General features: G+C 35.7%; 1 protein-coding gene and 1 long non-coding RNA gene across 51 annotated transcripts in view; one reads left to right on the top strand and one right to left on the bottom strand.

The window, feature by feature from the left end:
- LOC144579323 (uncharacterized) overlaps window positions 1-4,671 on the bottom strand; it is a 35,336-nt gene extending 30,665 nt beyond the window's left edge. The window contains exons 1-2 of the long non-coding RNA XR_013526683.1: window positions 4,533-4,671; window positions 3,990-4,080 (exon numbers count right to left, since the gene is read on the bottom strand). This is a non-coding gene — a long non-coding RNA (uncharacterized LOC144579323). The remainder of the gene's footprint in view (window positions 1-3,989; window positions 4,081-4,532) is intronic.
- The window catches only part of BIRC6 (baculoviral IAP repeat containing 6), a 250,707-nt gene that overhangs the window by 159,781 nt on the left and 64,073 nt on the right, over window positions 1-26,853 (top strand). For all 50 annotated transcript variants that reach the window (XR_013526681.1, XR_013526680.1, XR_013526682.1 and 47 more), the window contains 10 exons: window positions 169-390; window positions 2,110-2,890; window positions 5,187-5,330; window positions 5,747-5,876; window positions 11,202-11,333; window positions 11,751-11,915; window positions 15,946-16,119; window positions 17,672-17,868; window positions 22,376-22,676; window positions 25,142-25,359. Coding sequence is in view for 45 of the 50 variants with exons in the window: in XM_078349545.1 (XP_078205671.1) it covers window positions 169-390; window positions 2,110-2,890; window positions 5,187-5,330; window positions 5,747-5,876; window positions 11,202-11,333; window positions 11,751-11,915; window positions 15,946-16,119; window positions 17,672-17,868; window positions 22,376-22,676; window positions 25,142-25,359 (2,464 nt within the window). In the remaining 5 variants the exon portion in view is untranslated. The remainder of the gene's footprint in view (window positions 1-168; window positions 391-2,109; window positions 2,891-5,186; window positions 5,331-5,746; window positions 5,877-11,201; window positions 11,334-11,750; window positions 11,916-15,945; window positions 16,120-17,671; window positions 17,869-22,375; window positions 22,677-25,141; window positions 25,360-26,853) is intronic.

Here is a 26,853-nt window from a genome sequence, read left to right as displayed (position 1 = left end):
TGTCTTTGTTGCTATTAGATTCCTTTTTTTTCCTATTTTAGATTAAAATAATCAAGAACAATTAGTATACTATTCTCATAATTATCCTATTACCATGCAGAGATGGTATTTATATTAAATGCCAGTTGTGCTGTAGTTGGTTATATGAATTCATTTTCTTCATTTAAGAATTCAAGCCTTGTTGAAATGGGTTAGTGATTCTGCAAAAGTGGCTGCTATGAAGAGAAGTGGCAAGATGAACTACATGTGCCCTAACTCCTCAACAATAGAGTATGGTCTTCTGATGCCATCTCCTTCCCATTTGCACTGTGTAGCAGCCATTCTGTGGCATAGTTATGAGTTGCTTGTAGAGTATGATTTACCGGCACTCTTGGACCAAGAGCTCTTTGAGTAAGTATGATTTGTGAAATTCTTCCGCCCCCAGTACTAGATCACTTAATGTTCACTTGATAAAACAATATTTTACATGTTAATTTGGAGAAACATAATATTTTGAAAGTAGTAAATATAATCAGGTATATTTTGAAGTGAATTGTCAAACAACTGTAATTTATCTTCGTGTTTTAAGAAGATATGTTAGCATTATTTCCTTCTTTTTTTTAACCTAAAATTAGAATACTTGATGTAGATGTTCCTGTGGTTCATAGTGTTTATTCTTAGTTGCAGATTTTCCCACCAGATTATATTATCTTTAATGTACAACTGTGGCAGGAAAGTAAAGCTAGAGAACTTTGGGCCCGGTGTGGTGACTCACACCTGTAATCCCAGCACTTTGGAGGCTGAGGCAGGAAGATCACTTGAGTCAGGAGTTCAAGACCAGCTTGGGCAACATAGTGAAACCTTGTCTCTGCAAAAATACAAAAATTAGCCCTATGTGGTTGTGTGCATCTGTAATCCCAGCTACTCAGCTGGTTAAGGCAGGAGAATTGCTTGAACCTGGGAGGCAGAGGTTGCAGTGAGCTGACATCACGCCACTGTATTCTATCCTGGGTGACAAGAGCAAGTCTTTGTCTAACAAAAAAAAAACTAATAACACCTCATAGAAGTCAATCAGGGTGACATGGACCTGTGGTCTCAGCTACTTGGGTGGCTGAGGTACAAGGGTTGTTTGAGTCTGGGTGGTGGATGTTGCAGTGAGCTGAGCTCACACCGCTGCACTGTAGCCTGGGCAATAGAGGGAGACTCTTGTCTCAAGAAAAAGAACTTTGAGAAACTGAGATGGGAGGATCACTTGAAACTAGGAGTTTCAGGCCAGACTGGCTAAAATAGCAAGACCAAGTCTCTACAAAAAAATTTAAAAATTAGCCAGCCTTGGTGGCATGTTCCTCTAGCCCTAGCTACTTGGGAGGTTGAGGTAGGAGGATCACTTGAACCCTGGAGTTAGAGGCTGCATTTTCCTATGATGGCACCAGTGGCACTCCATTCAGGGAAACAGAGCAAGATATCATCTCAAAAAAGAACAAAAATGTAAAGCTAGAAAATGTGAGACTTTTGTAGATTGTCCTTTTGACATCTAGTTTTTATTTACCCACATTTCTTCACCATATTTAGCTAAGTCTTTGCTGAAATTACTGATAGGTAACTGTTAAGTCTGCAGCAGAATATATTTATTTTTGAAGAGTTCCTGTGACACATTAAAAATAGGCCTGTTGTCTTCTGGTAGGTCATCTTCATATTTTGCCTTAGCAGTTGGCAAATATCAAATCCTTGATTTAATTTGTAAGCCTCACTGATACTTTTTTTTTTTTTTTGCAAACATAAATTTAAGCCATTAGTCATGTGGGGTTTAATGTAAACATTTCTTTGGCATGATTTTTTTTGTTTCTCTATATGACTTTTAGGTCACACAGAAAATGAAAGAACCATTTAAAAATAGTTTACGTGATTTTCTGTACTCATTTATAAGTGTAACTCAACTTCCAATGTACCTAAGTTTTTTTTTTCTAAATTATTAAATTTTAAATATATTTGTATGCAGTGTTAAATATTACAGTACAGTGTATATACTTTTTGTCAGTATAAATTGAACTATAATAGAAATAATTGAAACAGTGAGTTCCTTCTAAAAATAAACTTGTATCATTAATATGATATCTTTTATTTTTCTAGGTTACTTTTTAATTGGTCCATGTCTCTTCCCTGCAATATGGTTTTGAAGAAAGCTGTTGACAGTCTACTTTGCTCAATGTGTCACATACACCCAAACTATTTTTCTTTGCTCATGGGCTGGATAGGAATTACCCCTCCTCCAGTGCAATGTCACCATAGACTGTCCATGACAGATGATAGCAAAAAGCAGGATCTGAGTTCATCTTTAACAGATGACTCTAAAAATGCACAAGCACCTCTTGCATTAACTGAATCACATTTGGCTACTCTTGCTTCCTCTTCTCAATCTCCAGAAGCTATTAAACAATTACTAGACTCAGGTTTGCCTTCTCTTCTTGTGAGGAGTCTGGCTAGTTTCTGCTTTAGCCACATTTCTAACTCAGAAAGCATTGCTCAATCAGTAGATACTTCCCAGGACAAACTCAGGCGCCATCATGTTCCACAACAATGTAATAAGATGCCTATCACAGCAGACCTAGTTGCTCCTATTCTTAGGTTTTTGACAGAAGTTGGCAATAGCCATATTATGAAAGATTGGCTTGGTGGTTCTGAAGTCAATCCGCTATGGACAGCACTTCTGTTTTTATTGTGTCACTCTGGGTCCACTTCTGGAAGCCATAATTTAGGTGCACAACAGACCAGTACAAGATCAGCTTCTCTTTCGTCAGCTGCTGCAACAGGATTGACTACTCAACAGCGCACCGCAATTGAGAATGCAACTGTTGCATTCTTTCTGCAGTGCATTTCATGCCATCCCAATAACCAAAAGCTGATGGCACAGGTAAGAGAAAATCTAACTTACGTTTTAGTTGTTTTGTTATATAAGAAAGGGCCATGTATGAAGGCCAGGTGATAATAAATTTTGTTGGGAGGGGGTAAGTGCCTTTAAGGATCTGAATGTAAACTATAATTAAAGTATTTTTATCTCCTTTCTCCCCCTCAATATATGCTGTCACTCGAATCCGCCTGTTCTTTATAATGAGATAATTGGCAAATTCATTGAGATCCTAGCTAGATCATACAATCCTCATTTAAAAAAAAATTTCCACAAACAAAAAAAGGCCCGAAAGAACATTTCAGCTGCTGGAACAGTATTGACACTTTTCACTGGATACTGATGTGCATTTTTGGGTAACCAGATTACCCTACTGATAGTTTGGTTCTCTTTACACAGGCATTAGATTAGATTTCAGATAGGAGGCTCCAGATAAATCACATAGAAAATGTGAAAGGCCGGATGTGGTGGCTTACACCTGTAATTCCAGCACTTTGGGAGGCCAAGGTCAGGAGTTCTAGACCAGTCTGGCCAACATTGGTAAAACCCAGTCTCTACTAAAAATACAAAAAAAATTAGCAGGGTGTGGTAGTGTGTGCCTGTAATCCTAGATACTCAGGAGGCTTAGGCAGGGGAATTGCTTGAACCAGGAAGGTGGAGGTTACAGTGAGTCAAGAGTAACAGAGTGAGACTCCATCTAAAAAAAAAATGTGCAAGATAATTTATTATATGATGTCTCTGTGGCCCAAAATCCTAAAGGTAGAATTATTTCAGGAGTAATTTTAGTTGGCTTTTTGCAAAATTTTGCTGTTGGCTACCTCTTGTGACCTTGGGCATATTGTTTAATCTTATAAAATGGGGCTGGCAATAGATGCCTCAAGGAATTTTCGAGACGGTTAAATATTTTAATTTATATATTGTACCTAGCATAGAGGCTATATGAGATATGGTAGACACTAGTAAATAATTTTTCCCCTTGTTATTTAATAGTGCTTATTCAAGTCAAACTTTATTAGTACCTAGAAAGGTAGATATTGTAATTTTTATAAAATATTGAAGGAGTTAGCTTTACTAAGAAGAGCAGGCCAGGCACAGTGGCTGATACCTGTAATTCCAGTACTTTGGGAAGCCAAGGCATGTGGAACACTTGAGCTCAGAAGTTCGAGACCAGCTTGGGCAACTTGGCAAAACCCCGTCTAACAAAAAAAGAAATAATAATAACAATTAGCTGGGCACGGTGGTATGTGCCTTTCATCCCAGCTACTCAGGATGCTTGAGGTGGGAGGATCACTTGAGCCCAGGAGGTTGAGACTGCTGTGAGCTGAGATCACACCACTGCCCTCCATCCTGGGCGACAGAGCAAGACTGTGTCGCCAAAACAAAAACCGAAACAAAACAGAAGAAGGAAAGCAAGACATTTTACTGCCTGTAGTAATTAATTACTGGGAAAATATCTCTGCTAAGTATGAATATTAAAAGAAAGTTTAAATTACCAACTTCACCCAAGAGCATGATTATAGGTATTCAAAATTTTGGTTTGTGCTTCTGGGTAGCATGAATTCTTTGTGTCCCATTGATTTCTCTTTTAGTTTCTTATTAAGGCTTTAGATATATTTGGGTGGGGTGGTGAGGTGGGACAGGATCTTACTCTGTTGCCCAGGCCTGGAGTACAGTTGTGCAGTCACTGCTCACTGAAGCTTTTGGGCTCAGGCAATCTTCCTGGCCAAGCCTCCCGAGTACCTGGGACTACTGGCACATGCCACCACGCCCAGCTGATTTTTTGGGGGGAAGGTTTGTGGTTAGAGATGGAGTTTCACCATGTTTCCTAGGCTGGTGTGGAATTCCTGGGCTCAAGGAATTCTGTCAGCTTCCCAAAGTTCTGAGATTACTGGTGTGACCCACCATGTTTGGCCTTGTTTTATATTTTTAATATGCTCTTAAAAACAATTTTTATTTTATCATAACCACATCAGTATTGACTAAAGCTAACAGAAGTTCGTTATGTGAGATATTCATTATGTGAAAATTCGTTAGTAGTAATTTTTTTAAACCCTGAATACATTTCTTAAACGTTTAACTTTATCTCCTTCAGTATTCATATATTTTAAGATAAAATCATTTCTTTCCTTCTTTAACAAAAAATCATAACCACTAGACCCCCCCGAGACATTTGATCTTTAGTTGCTGATTTGATATGTTAAAATAAACTCGTTAATTCATATTTTCTATTTTATTTTTATCTTTCAAAATAGAAAGCTGCATATATCTTGCATTTAACTTTTTAAGTATTTTGTCTTGCCAGGTTCTTTGTGAACTATTTCAGACATCTCCTCAAAGAGGGAACCTTCCAACATCTGGGAACATTTCAGGGTTTATACGAAGATTATTTTTGCAGTTGATGCTGGAAGATGAGAAAGTGACAATGTTTCTTCAGTCTCCATGTCCAGTGAGTATTTAACACTTAATCATTGGCTGTGTATATATAATATTTTATAATTTTCCATCAGAGCCTGAAAGTTATCAGTTATGTTCTAACTGCTAATATAACAAACTGAAACTAGCGCAGCCTTTATACCTAATGACAGAACTTGACACTTTAAGGATAACACTCTTCCTCATGCCTAGAAATAACATAATTTTACCTGAGTAGTATAGTTTGATTTGTGGGAAAAAAAGAAAAATATTAGGTACAGACTGATAATGTAAAAGTGGACCAACAAATCATGGCAAATATGCCGTATCTAAAATAAATTCTATCCTATAGGATTTGAGTATTTTTTTCTTACATGCTTTTGAGATTATTTTATAACAGTATGTATTCCAAAAAGTTACTTTTGATTTCCTTGATTTCTTGATTTTCAGCTATACAAAGGTAGAATTAATGCTACTAGCCACGTCATCCAGCATCCAATGTATGGAGCAGGCCACAAATTCCGTACTCTTCATTTACCAGTCTCAACGACATTATCAGATGTTCTTGACAGAGTGTCAGGCAAGTCAGATTTAAGTATTAGTTTTTCTTTAACTTTATGTTTGATGTATATGGAGTTTATTGTTTTTAAAACTTTATTTTCTGCATCCATTTGGCAACCATTAATGACTAGAAAAATAATAAAAGAGTTGAAGAGATTTGCTGCTTCACAGTCAGTGTCTAACATAAATATGCATAAAATCATAATTCTTTCCTACCTTTTCACAAGTTATACAATAGGTTGTTCGTATACTATTATAAATATTTTTTAAAGTTTATTTGAAAAAAAAAGTTTATTTGAAAACGGCTGCCTTATCTGTTACAGAGAAACTTTTTTGAAAATTTGATGCTAGAGGCTATTTTGTATCAGTATCTTGAAATTGTCCATTCTACATGAGGAAGAAAAATGAAAACTAAAAATTAAATTAATGGGCCGGGCGCAGTGGTTCACACCTGTAATCCCATCACTTTGCGAGGCCAAGGCAGGCGGATCGCCTGAGGTCAGGGGTTCAAGACCAGCCCCGCCAACCTGGCGAAACCCATCTCTACTAAAAATACAAAAATTAGCTTGGCATGATGACACACACCTGTAGTCCCAGCTACTCAGAGGCTGAGGAAGGAGAATTGCTTGAACCCTCGAGGCAGAAATTACAATGAGCTGAGATCGTGCCACTGCACTCCAGCCGGGCCAACAGAGCAAGACTCTTTCAAAAAACAAAAACGAAAAATTAAATAAATGAGTGGGGAAGAGCACTAAAACTCAGTTATTGATATTGATATTTCATATGTTTAACTTGAAGTACAAAAGTAGACATTTTAATGCAAAACAACTGAAAATTGAACATTTTAATTAGTCTTTACTGTACAAGAATACTATTCTAAAACATATTCTATCATTCAAAATATTTTACAAAATAGTTTTCTGTATTACACAAAAATAAAAGAAAGCTAATTGCTTTAGAAGTATTCTACCTCATAAGTTATATGTCTGAATGTAAACTCTATTTGGCAATTTTTTTGATTCTTGAAAGTCGATTTATGATCTTTAGCCATATTTTATGATATATTTACTTGTATGTTTATATCATATCAACATGTATAAGAACAAGTAATTTGGGCAGGGCGTGGTGGCTCCTGCCTGTAATCCCAACACTCTGGTAGGCTGAGGCAGGCGGATCACAAGGTCAGGAGATCGAGACCATCCTGGACAACATGGTCAAACCCCATCTCTACTAAAAATACAAAAATTAGCTGGGTGTAGTGGCTTGCACCCATAGTCCCAGCTAATCAGGAGGCTGAGGCAGGGGAATTGCTTGAATCCAGGAGGCAGAAGCTTCAGTGAGCTGAGATGGCACCACTGTACTCCAGCCTAGCGACAGAGCAAGACTTGTCTTAAGAAAAAAAAAAAACAAGTAATTCAGAAGTATTGCCTCAGTAAATATACCTACTATCTATAGCTTTTCAGAATATTACTTTCTTTTTTCTTTTTTTTGTTTGAGATGTAGTCTTATTCTGCATTACTTGAACCCATGAGTTCCGTATCACCTGGGCAACAGCAAGACCTCATTTCAAAAAAAAAAAAAGGAAAAAGAAAAAAAGCAGTGACAAGAGAATATTACAACCAGCCAAAAAGGAAGTGACCTTTCCTTTTTCCTTTTTCATCTTTCCTTTCCTGTCCTGTCCTGTCCTTCAGAATTACAGGCATGAGCCACCACACCAGGCTGACAATATTACTTTCAGATAAATACCTTCATGTGTGTCAGTCTCTTTGCTTTTACAAATTTTTGTCACTGGTTTTAAGCAGTATGATTATGTGCCTTAGAATTTTTTCTTCATGTTTCTTATGATTAGAATTTGTTGACTTCCTTGAATGTGTGTTTATAGATTTCACAAAATTTGGAAATATTTGGCCAATTATTTCTTCAAATGTTTTGCCTCCCCCTCACCCACTTTTTTTTTTTGAGACAGAATCTAGCTCTGTTGCCCAGGCTGGAGTGCAAAGTGCAGTGGTGCAATCTTGGCTTACTGCAACCTCCGCCTCCCGGGTTCAGGTGATTCTCCTGCCTCAGTTTCCTGAGTAGCTGGGATTAAAGATGCCCGCCACCATGCCCAGCTAATTTTTGTATTTTTAGTAGAGATGATATTTTACTGTGTTGGCCAGACTGGTCTTGAACTCCTGACGTCAGGAGTGATTCGCCTGCCTCCGCCTGCATCGGCCTTCCAAAGTGCTGGGATTATAAGCATGAGCCCCTGCACCTGGCCTGCCCCACCTTTTTTGTAATTACAGTTACTTATAAGGCCATGTTAAGTTGTTTGATACCTCCCCAAATCTATGTCCCCCCCCATCATTTTCTTCTCTATTTTTAAATTTTGGGTAATTTCCTGTGTCTAATTTGTTAGAAGTTTTATATCTTCTTGTCCTTACTTAAAATGTATAGGCTTTCTTCAACTTTCTTGAACATAGTAGTCTGTATTATTTTTCTCTTCCTTATGGATTGTATGTTCTTGCTGCTTTATTTGCCTGGAAAATTTTCTTGGATACCAGACAATGTAAATTTTACTTTTTGGGGTGCTAAATATTTTGTATTCTAATATGTATATATTTTTTTTATGAAATGTTATGATAATATTTGAAAACAGTTTGTTGCTTTTAGACTTGCTTTTTATCTTTGTAAATAGGATCAGAGCAGCTTTTAATCGAAGGCAAGACTTCTATAATTATAGGAATTTTTTTATAAACCAATGTTGTCTAGTTTGGTAACTGTTAAGCACATGAAATGAGACTAAAAAACCAAAATTTTAAATTTAATTAATTTTACCTTTAAATAGGTACTCCATTAGAATAGAATTAGGGAACCAGATTTGAAAATGCAGATCTAAATCCCATTTGACCCCATTACTAAGGCTCTGTACTTATGAGTACTCTGATAGGTATTCACTAGATGTCAAGAACACAAAGCATTTCATTCCCTAAGATCCTGGGGTTGTTTGCACTCCTACTTTTGGGTCGCACCTTTTCTGTCCTTCAGTAGTTTGCTCACATATGCTCATCAGTACATGCTGAAGTCTTGAAGACCCTCTTTAGATCTCTGGAGATCTAGGGATCTCCAGATTTCTAGATGTAAATCTGCATAGATGCAAATCTCTTCTTCCTGGATTCCTGGCTCAGTATCCTGGATTCTCAGCTCTTGTATCCTTAGTCTAGGAGACACCTAGATTGTGCTGAGCTGTGGCCTAGGAATTCTTTTTCCAGACAGCTCACACAGTCCTAGGGCTCACCTCATCCAGGCATCACTGCCCTGTACTGCCTTGCCTGATGCTCAGTGTCTAGAAAAGTATTGTTAGTATATATTTCTGGTTAATGGTTATTTCAGGTGGGAGAATGAACCTTGTTACTCTGTCTTGGCCAGAAGTGGAATTCTAAAACAGAGCACCTTTTTGTGGTCCATTCAAGTACAGAGAAAAAGATAGAAATTTGTATTAAAAAATTAAAAAGTAAATTAATATTAGAAACCAGAGCAGTTTTAAAAGGAGGTTGAAAAAAATTTTTAAACTGATACCTTTTAGTGTTTTAATGGCATTTATTCTTTATATTTACTTTGGAGATAAGGGTAATAAATGAAAATTAGCTGAACTTCTAATTGCACTAAGTAAATTATTACCTAATATTCTTTATGTATTATTCTTACTGATTATGCTATGAATTAACTTTTTGAATTTCTTATTATTTAAATGTTTCACTCTGACTGTTTCAATATGTTTGCCAGTGTTGGTTGCTTGGTTGTTTTTTTAGTAAAATGTATTGTTGCACCATGCATTTATAATGTATATAAAATTTTTTATCTCACGAAACAAACTGTTTATAGACAATTAGCAGTTGGCATTAAGAAGCTGTATAAATTAAAATCACTTACATATACTAAGAAATATAAAATGGGAGTTATTACAAAAGATGTTTATTGTTTTATTGTCTCATTCTTTTTAACATAAAAGACTGGGTCATAATTATGTTAAATTAGGGAAGTAAAAAGAGAATTGAGCTGGAAGCAGTGGCTCATGCCTGTAATTCCAGCAGTTTGGTAGGCTGAGGCAGGCAGATGGCTTGAACCCAGGAGTTCAACAACAGTCTGCACAACATGGCGAAACTCACTCCCTCCCTCCCTCCCTCCCTCCCTCTCTCTCTCTCTCTCTCTCTCTCTCTCTCTCTTTTTTTTTTTTTTTAAAGATGGGGTTTCACCATGATGGGTAGGCTGGTCTTGAACTCCTGACCTCAGGTGATCCACCCACCTCGGCCTCCCAAGGTGCTAGGATTACAGGCGTGAGCCACCGCTCCTGGCCGAAGCCTCTTCTCTACTGAAAATACAGAAATTCATAGCATGTGCCTATGGTTTGTTACTTGTGAGGCTGGGGTGGGAGGATCACTTGAGCCTGGGTTGTTGGGGCTGCAGTGAACTGTGATCACACCACTACACTGCAGCCTAGGTGACACAGTGAGATCTTGTCTACAAAAAAAGAGAGAGAGAGAATTGGAGAACTGATAAGTTATATTCATATAGTGAAAAAAAATTCTAATGTCAAAAGTTTATTCAGCCTTTAAATTTCTTAATCACAGAATCACATTATATGATTACCTATTTATTTTATAATTTTTAATGGTGTGCTGTATGCCAAAGTACTGAAAGACATACTTGGAGAATAGTAACTATCTGTGAAAGCCTTTAATATTCATTTTTTAAAGTAAAACACATTAAATTTTAAAACATATTACTTTGTTGTCTAATATTCCTGTTTTTGTCCTAAATAAAAATTAACAGAATGGGAAATCTCCGTTACAGAAATATACTTCGATTTGTAGTATAAGCAGAAGTCTAGTTTAACGCTATAGACTGAGTCTTGAGCTTGAGTCCCATATTTTCCATATACAGATTTTTGTAGCCTTTTTAAGGCTTTTATTCATTTTGAAAATAGTATTCTTTCTTGATTTCTATGTTGTGAGGATTGAATTAGATGCAGGTGCCAAGGACATTGAACTATGGCTACAATAAAGCAAATTTTCATGCTACAGGTTTTTTGTTGTTTCTGGAGGTAGTACTATTAAAATACTGTATATAATACTTTATAAGGAGTGGAACTGAAATATCCTGGCTTAAATACAGTTGTGAGTCTTCATCAGTGTCAGTAAAGATTGGATACCAGGCCTTTACCTCATGCCATTTCTCCTAAATTCCTTTATATTGCCTTAGTATTAAGGATAATATTATCTTGCATAATCTTCCTCTGAAATATATTGTTTCCTTTCTTAATGATTTGGAAAAGCAGTGTATTTTAGATAATATCTTCTTACAGATACTCCAAGTATCACAGCTAAACTAATTAGTGAACAAAAAGACGACAAAGAAAAGAAAAACCATGAAGAGAAAGAAAAAGTTAAAGCGGAAAATGGATTTCAAGACAATTACAGTGTTGTTGTTGCCTCTGGTATGCTTTCTGTTTTTTATAATCTTGATTTTGTTTGGGTTTCTATAAAATATTACAATGTTAGTTATAGGAAATTCATGTAATACAATGTACTTATGTACAAAGCTGAGTCATTTTGATGTTTTAATACTAGATTTTTATCTTTTTTTCCTACTTTCTACTAAATGGATTGTCATCAATATTTCAGAGATTATAGCAGCTACCTATAGTTTTTACTTTCTTGGAAAATAGTGACAGATGTAATGCCAAAATTAATTAAATATTGTCATGAAGGACAAATAGAATTGGGAGATTAGATATTGGATTAGAAGAAACATTTCTATATTTGACATTAGCTAGGAATGCATGCCTCATTAAAATATTTTAGAAACACCGTTTTCCTTCATATTGATGTGTTTACTGATCCTTTTCTTTCAGGGCTGAAGTCTCAATCTAAACGTGCTGTGTCAGCTACACCACCTCGTCCACCATCCAGGAGGGGGAGGACAATACCTGATAAAATAGGAAGTACTTCAGGAGCAGAGGCTGCCAACAAAATAATTACTGTCCCAGTGTTTCACCTGTTTCACAAACTCTTGGCAGGTAATACTCCACAATGAACAAACATCAAAGAAATTTTAGTAGTCTTAAAGCTCTGTAAATCAGAGGCACAATCACCAAAATTACGTTTAATCGAGTGCCATTGATGAGATCAGTGAGTTAGTCAGACTTCTTCCATGCAGTTCCTTCCAAGAGAAGTTATAGCAAAGAAGGAGTAATCTATTACGTGTCCTTTTTAACACTATCAAGTTATATATTTTGACTTTACTGATTTTTTAAGTTTTTCTGTCAGTGTGCCATAAAATGATTGATGAAATAAATAGAGAGTTCATGACAAGTTATTTAGGAAACATCCTGGGGCAAATTTGTAGGACTAGTTCAAACAGTAAAACTCTTACACCACTGGTAGTTAAGAAATATGTTCTTCCCTGGTAAAACATATTTATTGAGCACTATCTTGTCTGTTGTTCAAGGTGATAACAGGTTGAGCATCCCTAATCCAAAAATTCAGTATCTGATACTTTTTGAGTTCTCACAGACACAAGTGGAACAGTCCACATCTGACCTCATATGACAGTTGCAGTCTAAACACAGGCACACAATGCACAGTTTATTCAGCATCCACAAGAGGAAAAAGACCCTTCCAGCCCCCTTCCAGATATTTTTTGAGCATGCCTGATTTCCCCCTACATATCCACAGTGGGTAATAAAATTGCACATGTGCATGCCAGACCTTCCAACACCAGGTTTCCCACAATGCCTCACATGGTGCCAAGACATATGTGCATTGCTGTGTTTTTTTTTTTTTTTTTTGCTCTGTAGTGTTGATAATTTCAAAAACGCCTGCAGATACTTCTATGGGTAACAGTAATAATAAAAAGAGGAAGGATTTATGTTTATCTTTAGCACAGAAAGTCAAACTGTTGGAGAAACTGGACAGCAATGTAATTGTGAAATGTCTTCCAAGAGAATATGGTGTTGAAATGACCACCATATATGACCTGAACAAACAGAAAGATAAACCATTGATGTTCTGTGCTGCAAGTGGTGAACAGAGGTTAATGCAAAATAGAAAAGGTCAGGCACGGTAGCTTAAGCCTGTAATCGCAACACTTTGGGAGGCTGAGGCGGGGGGATCATGAGGTCAGGAGATGGAGACCATCCTGGCCAACATGGTGAAACCCTGTCTGTACTAAAAATACAAAAATTGGCTGGGTATGATGGTTGTGTGCCTGTAGTCCCAGCTCCTTGGGAGGCTGAGGCAGGAGAATTGCATGAACCCGGGAGGCAGAGGTTGCAATGAGCTGAGATTGTGCCACTGCACTCAACTCCAGCCAGGGTAACAGAGCAAGACTCCATCTCATAAAAAAAACAAAAACAAAAGCAAAAAGCAGTGCATAAAGCTCAAAAATGAAGATCTTGATTGTGTACTGAAATAGTGAATCCATCAGTGTTGGCAGTGGACATGTGCCACTTAATGGTATGCTGATCATGAAACAATGATCTATCGCGATGAACTGAACATTGAAAGGAACTGTGAATATTGAACACACTGGTTGCAGAAATTTAAGAAAAGATACGACATTAAATTTTTAAAGATTTGTGGTGATCAAGCATCTGCTGACCATGAAGCAGTAGAGACGTTTGTTGATAAATTTGCTAAAGATACTGCTGAGGAAAATCTGATGCCAGAACAGTTTATAATGCAGCTGAAATACCGCTGTTTTTGTGTTCTTCTTCCAAAAAGAAACTGGACTACAGTTGATGAGACAGCCACTCCAGGAATTAAGAATACCAAGGACAGAATAACTGTCCTGGGATGTGCTAATGCAACTGGCATGCATAAGTACAAATATGCTTTGATAGGCAAAACATTTCACACTTGCTGTTTTCAAGGAGTGAATTTCTTACCAGTCCATGGTTACAGTGACACAAAGGTATGGATCACCATGGACATCTTTTTTGATTGGTTTCACAAACATTTTGTACCAGTGGCTTGTATGTACTGCCCGTAAGGTAGACTGGACGATGTAGAAATTTGTTATTTCTTGATATCCCCTAGTTCATCCTCCATCGAAAATTCTCAAAACTAATGTTTATGCCAAGTACTGTCTCCCGGATTAATTCAGCCATGTTTCCAGGGTATCTTTAGATCAATGAACAGAAACTATAAATCCACTTTATTGAACAGTATGCTGGCAGCAGTGAAGAGAGGCAGGAGTGCAGAAAATTTTCAGAAGGAGTTTGGTATGAAGAATGCCATATGTGCTATTGACAACACTTGGAAAACATTGACATAGACACAGTTGTGCATGCCTGGCACAACCTCTGGCCTGCAACTATGTTTAGTTATAATGATGAACTGCATGTAATTTTGAAGGATACTTTATGTCAAGTGAAAAATAACATCTGACCTCCTTATGTATGTAAAAAATATATCTTCAGAGTTTGGCAGTAAGCTGGAAGAAGTAGATGTCGAAGAAGTTTTCAACTTTGATAATAATGCTTCAGTTATTCATTTGTTAACTGGTGGTAAATTAGCCGAAAGGGTTTTGAATCATGGTGATGATAGTCACAAAGAAGATCAAAGTAACACCACAGAAAAAGTGCTTATAGAAGAAGACATGGTGAAAATGTTTGATGGGCATAATGAAGGATTATGACAGCATGCATTCATAGCAGAATGACAAATCATGTCAGTTTTTAAAATTAAAGAGAGACTTCTTAGCTAAAAACCATGTTAATGAGACATATGACTTTGCAAGAAGCGTTTTTTAAAGCCTTCCAGAAGAATCTCTCTTCATCCTCATAGGATCAATTTCTTGGTCCTCAGCTGCTTCTGATGTTTCTTACCTAGAAAACACAGTTTATAGTAACCTTTTAATAAAAACACAGCATCATAGGTGAAGGCTGAAAGCCTGCTGTTGTTTGCGGTTGCTTTTGTTTAATAGCTGAAACAGGTATCCTGGTGATGCTACTATGCTGCTTACTTACTCTGACACATTATTTTTTTCACTGTGTTAATGGTTTGTCGTATTTTTACTGTTAAGTACTTATGTGTGAATAAATGTAAGAAAACAATTGCCTATTGATAACATGTAAATTAAGAGGAATGATGGTGATGCCAAACAGTCACACATTGTTAACATGGGTGGCTGAGATATTGACACCTTTGCTTTCTGAAGTTTCAGTGTACACAAACTTTGTTACAGGCACAAAATTATCAAAAATACTGTATAAAATTATCTTCAGGCTATGTATATAAGAGGTGTGTATCTGTATGTAAGTACGTGTACACACAAATATAAATTTTATGTTTCCACTTGGATGCCCTCCCTAAGATAACTCATTTTGTACATACAAATATTTGAAAATGCAAAAAAAAATCTGAAATCTGAAATAGTTCTAGTCTCAAGCATTTTGGATGAGTGATACCTTTGTCTGTTTTATCACCGTTTTCATGCTGTATTAAAATTAAATTGCCAACTCAATTCAAAGGAATTTTTTTTCTTAACTTTACGTTGTTGATTCATGGTGGAGGTCAACAAACTAATGGCTGGTGAGTTGGATACCTCTGTCCAGAGAGGGCCTTTTGATATATCTAATGGCCCATTACCTAGGTGATGTAAGTCTCCCCTCTGCCTGGAATAAAGTTTTGTTGGAATACAGCTATCCCCATTCACTAGTCTATTGTCCATAGCTGCTTCTCTGCTGCAATGTAGATTAGTAGTTGTAACAGAGACTGTATGGCCCCCATAGCTTAACATATTTATTGGGGGGCCCTTTATGGAAAAAAAAAAAGGCCTGTATCAGATCTATGGGAATGTCTGTTCCTTGGTTTTTATTTTGCCCATGACTTTTTAACACCTTCTACAGACATTGTTGATCATTATTATATGTCAGAAATAATTCAGTTTTGTAAACTTTCCAATGGCTATTGAATTTTTTAATTGTTTTGAAATTGGTTTCAGAATGAAACTCTTGCCTGTAATTTAGTAAAAGCAGTTAATAATTAAGCAAAGTAAATGTTTCTTTCTTGGTTTCCAGATTTAACTTAGTTATGTCATTTTAGGCCAGCCTTTGCCAGCTGAAATGACACTTGCCCAGCTTTTAACTCTCCTATATGACCGAAAACTTCCTCAAGGTTACCGCTCAATAGATCTTACTGTTAAATTGGGATCAAGAGTTATAACAGACCCAAGTCTATCAAAAACAGATTCTTATAAAAGACTACACCCTGAAAAAGGTATGTGCATAATACTTCTTTTAAAATTATAGGCTGTCGTATGAAGAGGCAGAGATTTCTATAGCTGATGACCTAATTGACTTGTATTTTTATTTTATCAATATAAGATAAAATTTTTTAAAACTGAATTTTTGTAAATATAAAAAATGGCCATGATTTCAGTTGGAAATTAAGTTGCATTACTTCTTCTTATAACATCACGTGTTTTATGAATGGATGTACTTTAATTTCCAGTATTTCTGTGAGAGCTATGTGAATTCTTGTTTTATAATAAAAGTGAGAACCTCAACTTACAACTTAGTTATAATTTATATTGAATGGCATTTCATGCACATAAACTTGTTTTTTGATATAATTGGGAGCATGTATTTTTGTTTTTTACTTATATATTTCATTAATTTTTATTTTAAAGACAGAGTCTCGTTCTGTCAATCTGGAGTGCAGAGTTGTGATCTCAGCTCACTGCAACCTCAGTCTCCTGGGTTCAGCCTGGAATTTCCTGCTTCAGCCTCCTGAGTAGCTGGGATTACAGCCACCTGCCACCATGCCTGACTAATTTCTGTATTTTTCATAGAGACATTGTTTCACCATGTTGGCCAGGCTGGTCTTGAACTCCTGACCTCAAGTGATCCGCCCACCTTGGGCTCCCAAAGTGCTGGGATACAGACATGAGCCACTGCACTCAGCCCCTACGTTTCATTAAATATTTTTGAATGTTCGTTTTTGAATTGGCTGTTTTTTTCATATGAATGTAAGAAAATTTACCTGTTCCCCAATCGTTGAAACATTGTGGTTGTTCCCAATTTTTTACTCCTATGAATGCTGTATAAGTAATTTGCATAGTGAGTGTGGCATGAACTTATTTAAACTTCCCATCTTTCTCATGATTAAAGTTCAATCTTTAGTTATTGGTCTTTCATATTCTTCAGCAAATTTTGGTACATTTCCTTTGCCTAGCTTTTCAGCAGGATTATTTCTCTCTTGTTTTAATGTTTAAAGGGTATGGTTATGTGACCTTTGGTTTTCTTTAGTGAGTAATTCAAAGTTAAGCCAATATGCTTTAATTTTTTGTTTTCAGTAAGAGAAGTGTTTGTCATTATTCAATTTTTCTTAATAGGATACTTTAGAGCATATTCTTTGCTTTGAGTACTTTGAGAACTTACTTATTTTAACATAGAATATAAGTACAAGTATGCCCTAAAGGAAGGTGCTTCTCAAACTTCAGTATGTTTACAAGTTACCTGCATAGTAGTGTTAAAATCCAGATTCTTCCTTTCAAACAAGCTTGCAGGTGATGCCCATGCTACTAGTCCATGAACCATTCTCCCAATAATAAAACTAAAGAAGGCAGTATCAAATCATTTAAAAGTCATTGTAGCATCTAGCCTTAATACGGATATATCTAAATAATTGATGTTTTGTGCTCTTTTTTGAGTAGCAAGAAAGCAGTAATACCTGCTTTTGTAAATGAAAGAATATTATAAAAATATACCTTTTCTTAACTATTCAGACAATAGGTAAGACAATAAATTATTTGTAATTTATTGTCTAGATCATGGAGACTTACTTGCTAGCTGTCCAGAAGATGAGGCTCTCACTCCTGGTGATGAATGCATGGATGGGATATTGGATGAATCTTTGCTTGAAACTTGTCCCATTCAGTCACCATTGCAAGTTTTTGCAGGAATGGGTGGACTGGCTCTTATTGCTGAAAGACTACCCATGCTGTATCCAGAAGTAATTCAACAGGTAAGATAAGATTTCCTAATGGAGTATATCATTCCATAGCTAAGCTCTTCATTTCTTATGTTTGTTTTTTAACTTACTTGGATAAACTTTGTAGAAATACCCTTTGTTTTATATTTTTTGAACATTATATTACTCTTTCAGCGGTTGGTCTGTATAGAGCTTCATGAGCTTTAGTAGTTATGGAAGAAATGATGAAGATCAAGCACTTTTGCTGGACTTACTACACTATGGCATTTATCTTGATTTCATGGTTGTCATACTAGCATTCTCTTCTATACTGCTTTAAGTGTGGTATTTATTAGATATATTATTGGAAATAGAAGAGTAAAATAGTAGTATATACTACCAAAGTATGTCTGTTTGTTAACTTATTCCTGTTTCAAGTGCCATTTCCATTTTTGGTGGTTTAAAAACATAATGTGTTTTTGTCAATGTATGTGCTTTTCATGCTTTTGTACATTTCAGTAATAGGTTATAACATTTATCTCTCAGTAAATGAAACAAACATGAGTGAGGATGTTGGAGATTTTGGGGGAAAACACCCAAAACTTCTAGATGGACCTAACCAGCATTTATAGAACACAGCATTTACCAGCTACAGGATGTACTTCTTTCCAAATGGGTATAGAACTTTACCAACATAGAGAGTATGCTGGCATATACACAAAGTCTCAGTAAATTTAAAAACATTAAAATTATACCCACTATGTTCTGTGACCATATCAAAATTAAATTAGAAATCAATAGCAATAAGATCTAGAAAACCCAAATATGTGTAACCTAAGCAGTATAGTTTTAAATAACAGATCAATGAAAGAAGAAATTACAAAAGATACTACAATATATTTCAAAATAATAGTGCCAACATGACATGGGATATAGCTACAATAGTCTATGGACAGATTTTATAGCTTTAAATGCTTATAATTAAAAGAAGAGATTTATCAATGATGTACACTTCTACCTTAGGAAACTAGAAAAATGAGTACAGTTAACCAAAAATCTGAAGCAAGGAACTGTTACAAGTAAGAGCCAGAATCAATTAAATATAAAACAAAAATCAAAGAGAAACAAGAAAGCCAGGCATTTTTTCTTTTGAGACTTTAGTAAAATTGATAAACTATCAAAAATTTTCAAGAAAAAGGGAAAATCACACACATTGGACATACCAAAAATGATAGCAGGCACATTATTATAATTTGTATAGAATAAAATAATAAGGTACTGTTATAACCAACTTTATGCCAGCATTTTGATAATTTAGATATAATGGATAAATTCCTTGAAAAACACAACCAGAATCAACACAGAAGTGTATGTGTACATTTGGTATGCATTCATACAGAATTGTAATGAAACATGAAATTTTTAGTCTGTTTTCATTTTTAAGTACCATGGCTATGATTTTGAAATCACATTAATCCCATGTTTCTCCAATTTAAACTAAAACTAATTTTTTGTTCTTAAATTAGAGCATTTGGCTACTTTAGAAAGTATCATGTCTCCTCATTTGCTGTGACATATAATGAGTATCTGAATTAAAGATATCACATGGTTGGAATATTGGAATTCCTAAAAGTCTGTGATATAAATCATATCCTGTTCATTGAATTTAAAATAATATATTTGTGTTTTAGACATTATTCAAAGTGAGCATGTTCTTAATAGAGTCTTTGGGAAATTGAGCTGTTTAATCCTAGTATATCAGAAATATAAATCTTTGTTAATTGAGCAAAAGTATGTTTTTATATACTTCTCAGTTTTTACTTTCCAAATGTGAACTAATAGATACAAGTGAATATAATATATAGTTTAAAAAATTCAATCTATCTAAATATTAATACCCTAAAACAGTACTGTTTGAGTAGTTATACTTTTGACATTTATATAAACATCAGTTTATATTCTTCTACTGTTTGCTGCTTTTGCTGAACCTGTATTGTGAAATTAATCTTTATTGATGCCTAAACCTGTGGTGGTCTCACCTGTACAGCTCTAATATACAACTATACCTTATTGCGTGTATCAATCTTAATGTTGATGAGCATTTTTATTGTTTCCAGTTGTTAGCTATAATTTAAAAAGTTGTGAAGAATGGTATCCATCTCTATTATAAGACTTAAAAACTTTTACCTGTATAATGGGTGAATGGGAAATGATATATGACAGTGGTTTTAATTTGCTCTTCTGATTTTCATGAAGTTGAGGGTCTTTTACTTGTTGAAGAATTTGAATGCTATAAATCAAGAGCTCTTTGGTTTTGCTTTCTTTTTGCTTTCAATATATTTGTTTTGTTTTGTGGCATCATTTGAGAAATAATCTTTTAAGAAAACTGAATTATGACAAGGAGGTAAAGTTCTGCTTCTATAACAATGTTCTCTTATATAGGCACTTTTGTATAGAATTATCTCGTGTGCAGCATAAAATAATAAATATAGAGCTATTTTTTTAAAAATCCCCTGTAAAAGGTTTCAAAATGGTTTAGAAGTGAAAAGTACCTTGAATTCCCATGTTCTTACAGTTAGGTGATTTTATATTGTCATTCTGACCTAAGCTTCATTAGTCAAAATAGGCTGGCATCAAAATTCCAACTGTTTTATTCAGTATACAGGTAGATGTAGTATAGCTGTAGATCAGCTTAGGACTGATTTAAGCTGTAGAGCAGCTTAAGACTTTTACATATATGTGTAAAAGAAGGAAGAAAAAATAATGAATTAATCACAGAGTTACCTCACCATTCATTTAAAAATTACCCCACAGAGTTGCCTATCAGTCTACTGAAGTCATACAGGAAGCTTAGGAATGATCCTGATGTTTTAAATGAATAGTGAGATAGTGAGATTGTGATTAGCTCACTATTTAGTTGCATGTTTGAGCGTGGAACTTCACACTAGTATTTAGTGAAGTGCATTATTCATGGCCAAGCAAGATAAATAGAATATTTCTAAATAAAATTAGAAGTTTGTAGGGTCACCATTGGAGTTCGGTGTTTTGGCTCAGAATTGGAGTTTTTGTTTTTTGTTTTTTTTTTAAATTATTAAGATTAAATTATAGACATGATGCTCCTTCAACCCTAAGTGTAGAAAATTTCTCTTATGTAACCACAGTACAATTATACAAATCAGAATTTCACATTGACCCTGTACTGTAAACTCCATGTCTTATTCATCTTTTGCCAGTTGTCATCCTAATGTTCTTTATGCCCAAAGAAAAAGAAATCAGTTTTGCATAGTTTGAGGGCAGTAGTGATTCAGGATTCAGTTCAGGTTCATACATTGTATTTTGTTGTCTTGTCTTGTAGTCTCTTCAAACTGTAACAATTCTCCTATCTTTATTTACCTTTCATGCCTCAATAACCTTGACAGTTTTGAAGAATACATGCTAGAAATTATGTCTGTGTATGTACTTACACATATATACATGCATGTATTTTCTAGAAAAGTTTGCTGATAGGGCCCAGAAGCAGACTCCCCCAGTGATATATATATGCATATCTATCTTCCATATTGTCATTTTAAAATGTGATTTTCCACTAAAAGAAATCAGAGCTCCTTGGAGAAATTCTAGGATTGAGAAATTCTAGGATTGAGGAAGGGTATGTAGAAGATGAGACTAGAATGTTTTGCTGTGCTAGGATGTTCCTTACATCCTCAAAGAACTTTGGGGACAAGTTAAAAGGAAGCAGGATCCTGCTTTATTGGGGTTTCAGAGACCAAATCTTATTCCCCTTGGGCATCAAAATTTATGATAATAACAGTATAACCTATGTAATAAAATTAGAATCCATACTGATAAAAATTAATAGATGCATAAGAAGGGAATGTTTTTCTTTATATCTTGGTGCCAACTAATATATGTAGAAAGAATGGCAGAAAGTCTCCTTTTGACAACCACTGTGGTAATAATTGTTTGAGGCACAATTATAAATACGCTACAACTAACCAATCAAAAGTTTAGTGAGAAATAAGATATTTAAACAGCCTCAAGAATCCACATACAGATACTTAACTAATTATAAATGTGGAAATAATAACTAATATAGAGACACTTAGCAGACACTGCCATTCTTCTGAAGTCATGTGCTTCTTGATGTTTGGAAGCTTGTTTTTATTTTTATTTATTTTTTGAGATTGCTTTGTTGCCTAGGCTGGAGTGCAATGGTGTGATCTTGGCTGACTGCAACTTCCACCTCCTGGGTTTAGGTGTTTCTCCTGCCTCAAACCCCTGAGTAGCTGACACTACAGGTGCACACCACTACACCCAGCTAATTTCTGTATTTTTAGTAGAGATGGGGTTTCCCCATGTGGGCCAGGCTGGTCTCAAATTCCTGACCTCAAGTGATCTGCCTGCCTTGGCCTCCCAAAGTGCTGGATTGTTTTTTAAAGCAAGTAGCTTTATTAATCCTTACATTCCTATATTTTAAAGAGATCATTTGAAGTTAAGTCTTTAATTTGGATCTGATGTTGAAAATGTGAATAGCCAAGCAAACATTTCTCTTTTTCTTTAGGTGAGTGCTCCAGTTGTAACATCTACCACTCAGGAAAAGCCAAAGGATAGTGATCAGTTTGAATGGGTAACCATTGAACAGTCAGGGGAGTTAGTTTATGAAGCACCAGAAACTATCGCGGCTGAACCTCCACCTATCAAGTCAGCAGTACAGACCATGTCTCCCATACCTGCCCATTCTTTGGCTGCTTTTGGATTATTTCTTCGTCTTCCGGGCTATGCTGAAGTCCTACTGAAAGAGAGAAAACATGCCCAATGCCTTCTTCGATTGGTATTGGGAGTGACAGATGATGGAGAAGGAAGTAAGTGTTTAGTATTAAATTTATCAATGCATAATAGGTTGTGTAAAGTTATCTAGATCATTGCTGATTATTCATCATTTATATCTTATACAGTTAAGCTGTATGATTTGTTGTAAGTGGTGGCTCACTTTCAGCATATACATAATAAATTCTAAAGAATCTTCATTTTCATCTGTCTGTTCATTCAAAAATTATTTTCTCTGTGCTGACAAAACTGTTGGACATCACTGGAGGGAATTAAACATGAAGAAGTCATTTAGAGCTATCCCCAAGTAGCTTATGTTCTCCAGTAATAGTAACAAGGGATGTATATAATAAACATATAGATTTAGAGCAAGTTAAAAAATACCTTGGGCACTCTTGAGTGCAGTATTATGGAGAATCATTCGTGTGAGATTATTTATTTACTACTCAGCAATGTAAATGAAGTGACATGGTAGTTTTTAGTGGGGCCTTTAAGGACAGATTAGATTTAGGTTGGGATGCGTTACCTTAGAAAGAAAAGGAATGGAATGAGCAGTGTTTTGAGGTTAAAATCTATGAGGGGGATAAGTTAGCTAATGAAAATTTGCACAAAAAGCATTGTGCGCATTTTGAAAGCGCACAATGTATGTATGCACAATTTATGTATGTTATCAGTTGGTAACAGATCATGGAAAAGACATACTCAGAATTTTAAATTTTATTTTGAATAGCAATAAAGATTCATTAAAATGTGCTAAGAAAATTAGTGATGTGTTGAATATAGTTTTTTAAGAAAATGAATCTGGTAGCAATACTTAGATTAAAGAGAACAGAATTAGGAAAATAATACCATAAATATATTAATGATATTGTAGAATAATAAAACTGATAATTGTTTCCATTGGGTTGGCATTGTTTTTTAATAGAAAGAAAAACTGAAGAATTACAGAATAGCCTCACAAGCAGATTTTCATTTGGGTGACCTCTACATTTTTCACTTACTATTTATTCTATTAATATTTGTAAGAAAATTAATATTTCCAGGGCCGGGCACAGTGGCTCAAGCCTGTAATCCCAGCAGTTTGGGAGGCCGAGGTGGGTGGATCACGAGGTCAAGAGATCGAGACCATCCTGGTCAACATGGTGAAACCATGTCTCTACTAAAATTAAAAAAAAAAAAAAAATTAGCTGGGCATGGTGGCATGTGCCTGTAATCCCAGTTACTCGGGAGGCTGAGGCAGAGAATTGCCTGAACCCAGGAGGCGGAGGTTGCGGTGAGCCGAGATCGCCCCATTGCACTCCAGCCTGGGTAACAAGAGTGAAACTCCGTCTCAAAAAAAAAAGGAAAAGAAAAGAAAATTAACATTTCCTTATGTTATTTTAAAATCACATGGTTTTGATTAGAGTTTATTTCTTTCATATGCCATTTAGAAAGAATAAACTGTTAAGTCCTATACCACAAAGTATATTTAATTTAATAAAAAAAACTATATGAATTTATTTGTAGATCTCAAAACTCTGAAGCTATCAAACATTCAAACTAAATATTTTTTCTTTTATGTTTTCCTTACAACAAAATCCCTCGTAAATGTTGGCATTGTTTTAAATGTTTTTGTAATAATTGTTATAAAATTACATCTTTCTCTATACCAAATATTCTTGGTTGTTTGATACATACATAAATTGTGTATACAGCCATCCTTTGGTATACATGCGGGATTAGTTTCAGGACACACCCCAACTCCACCTTAGCCCGTGCTGAAATCCCTACATTCTCAGGTTCTACAGTCAGCCGTGTGGTACCCACATATATATAAATAGGCAGCCTTCCATACAGGCAGGTTCTGCATCCCACAAATACTGTGTTTTTAATCCATGTTTGGTTGAAAAACATCTACATATAATTGGGCCCGTGTGGTATAAACCTGTATTGTTCAGGGATCAACTGTATTTATTTTCGAAGGTCAGGAATTTCTAATTACTCAGTCTGGTTTTTTTTTTTTTTTTTAAGTATATAGAAGGGTAAGAACCATTTTATTTTTTAATTGATACATAACAATTGTACATATGTTCATACATATTATATTTTGATGCAGACATAGAATGTATGATAAGAACCATGGTATTTTAACACTCTGTTACAATAGAGTGTTAAAGTAGGTGTAGCACTAAACAGAAAAGGGGGAAAAAAGACTTTATGTAATTTCAGACTATTTTTAGTGCACACACAATGAATTTTTATTAAAAAGCATAGTTTATAACTATCATATGTATGTTTCAGTTTTCTTTTGAAGTTTGTGTATACTGTGTCTGACAGCTTTTTCTGACACTTGTGATTAAATTTTAAGATATTCCTGTTCTATTTGTGGTATTTGAGTTTTTTTATAATAAATTCAGTGATATAACTTTATATTACGTGTCATTATTAATTTATGACCCTGTATGTAGCTTCTTACTGTGTTTTTAACTTTTTAATCTTGAGTTCTTGATTTTCAATCTAGGTCATATTCTTCAATCTCCATCAGCCAATGTGCTTCCAACCCTTCCTTTTCACGTCCTTCGTAGCTTGTTTAGCACTACACCTTTGACAACTGATGATGGTGTACTTCTAAGGCGGATGGCATTGGAAATTGGAGCCTTACACCTCATTCTTGTCTGTCTCTCTGCCCTGAGCCACCATGCCCCACGAGTTCCAAACTCTAGTGTGAATCAAACTGAGGTAGGTTCAATATTAATTCTTTCCGTTATTAAAAAGAAAAACTAGATTTAATTTAGGCATTACAGCATAAAGTCTTTTCTGAAGTAATCTTTCAGAGACTTGAGTGTTCCATTTTCACATATAAAACAAGGATATTTAAAAGAGAAACTATAAATTAATTGGCTTCCCTATTAGTATCCTTCAGTAAACCAAAAAGAAACCTGCCTACTTGAAAAACAGAAACTATTTTAGTGCTTAATAAGCTTTCTCATTTACCAAGATATGCTGAATTTAATACTGTGATCCTTCTTCCTTTCCTTTTTGAACTTTTAAGAAGAATACTATGGAGGCCGGGCGCGGTGGCTCATGCCTGTTATCCCAGCACTTTGGGAAACCGAAGTGGGTGGATCATGAGGTCAGGAGTTCAAGACCACCAGCCTAACCAACATGATGAAATCCCATCTCTACTAAAAATACAAAAATTTAGCCAGGCATGGTGGCAGATACTTGTAACTCCAGCTATTTGGGAGGCTGAGGCAGGAGAATTGCTTGAACGCAGGAGGCGGAGGTTGCAGTGAGCCAAGATCGTACCACTGCACTCCAGCCTGGATGACAGAACGGGACTCTATCTCAAAAAAAAAAAAAAGAATACTGTGGAATGAGGGTTGTGGGTTGGGGTCTAGTCAGTGCCGTAAGACAGGAAATACAAGAAAGAAAGAAAAAAATTTCCTCGTTATTTCCTTTTTTTTTTTTTTAAAGAGATGGAATTTCACTCTTGTTGCCCAGGGTGGAGTACAATGGCACGATCTCAGCTCATCACAACCTCCACCACCCAGGTTCAAGTGATTCTCTTGCCTCAGCCTCCCAAGTAGCTGGGATTACAGGCATGCGCCACCACACCCAACTAATTTTATGTTTATAGTAGAGATGGGGTTTCTCTATGTTGGTCAGGCTGGTCTGACCTCAGGTGATCCGCCTGACTTGGCCTCCCAAAGTGCTGGGATTATAGGCGTGAGCCACCATGCCCTCCCAATTCCTCATTATTTCAATATGATTTAATTGTCTTAAAGAAAATACCAAACTAGGCCAGGCAGAGTGGCTCACGCCTGTAATCCCAGCACTTCGGGAGGCTGAGGTGGGTGGATCACCTAAGGTCAGGAGTTCAAGACCAACCTGGCTAACATGGTAAACCTCCATGTCTACTAAAAATACAAACATTAGCTGAGCGTAGTGGCAGGTGCCTATAATTCTAGCTACTCGAGAGGCTGAGGTGGGAGAATCGCTTGAACCTGGGAGGTGGAGGTTGCAGTGAGCCGAGATTGCACCGTTGCACTCCAGACTGGGTAACGAGCTAAACTCCATCTTAAAAAAAGAAAAGAAAAAAGTACCAAAATAATTAATGGCATAAGTGAGTTTATTAGTGATAAAATGTGGGGTCATTACATAAAAATTAGTTGATTTCTACACACTAGTACCAAACATAAAATGAGTTTTATAAAGATATATTTTAGAATA

This window comes from Callithrix jacchus, chromosome 14, assembly GCF_049354715.1.
Source record: "Callithrix jacchus isolate 240 chromosome 14, calJac240_pri, whole genome shotgun sequence".
Classification (NCBI taxonomy): Eukaryota; Metazoa; Chordata; class Mammalia; order Primates; family Cebidae; genus Callithrix; species Callithrix jacchus.
Note: the sequence above shows the minus strand (reverse complement) of the source record. Positions and strands in the feature narration are given on the sequence as shown.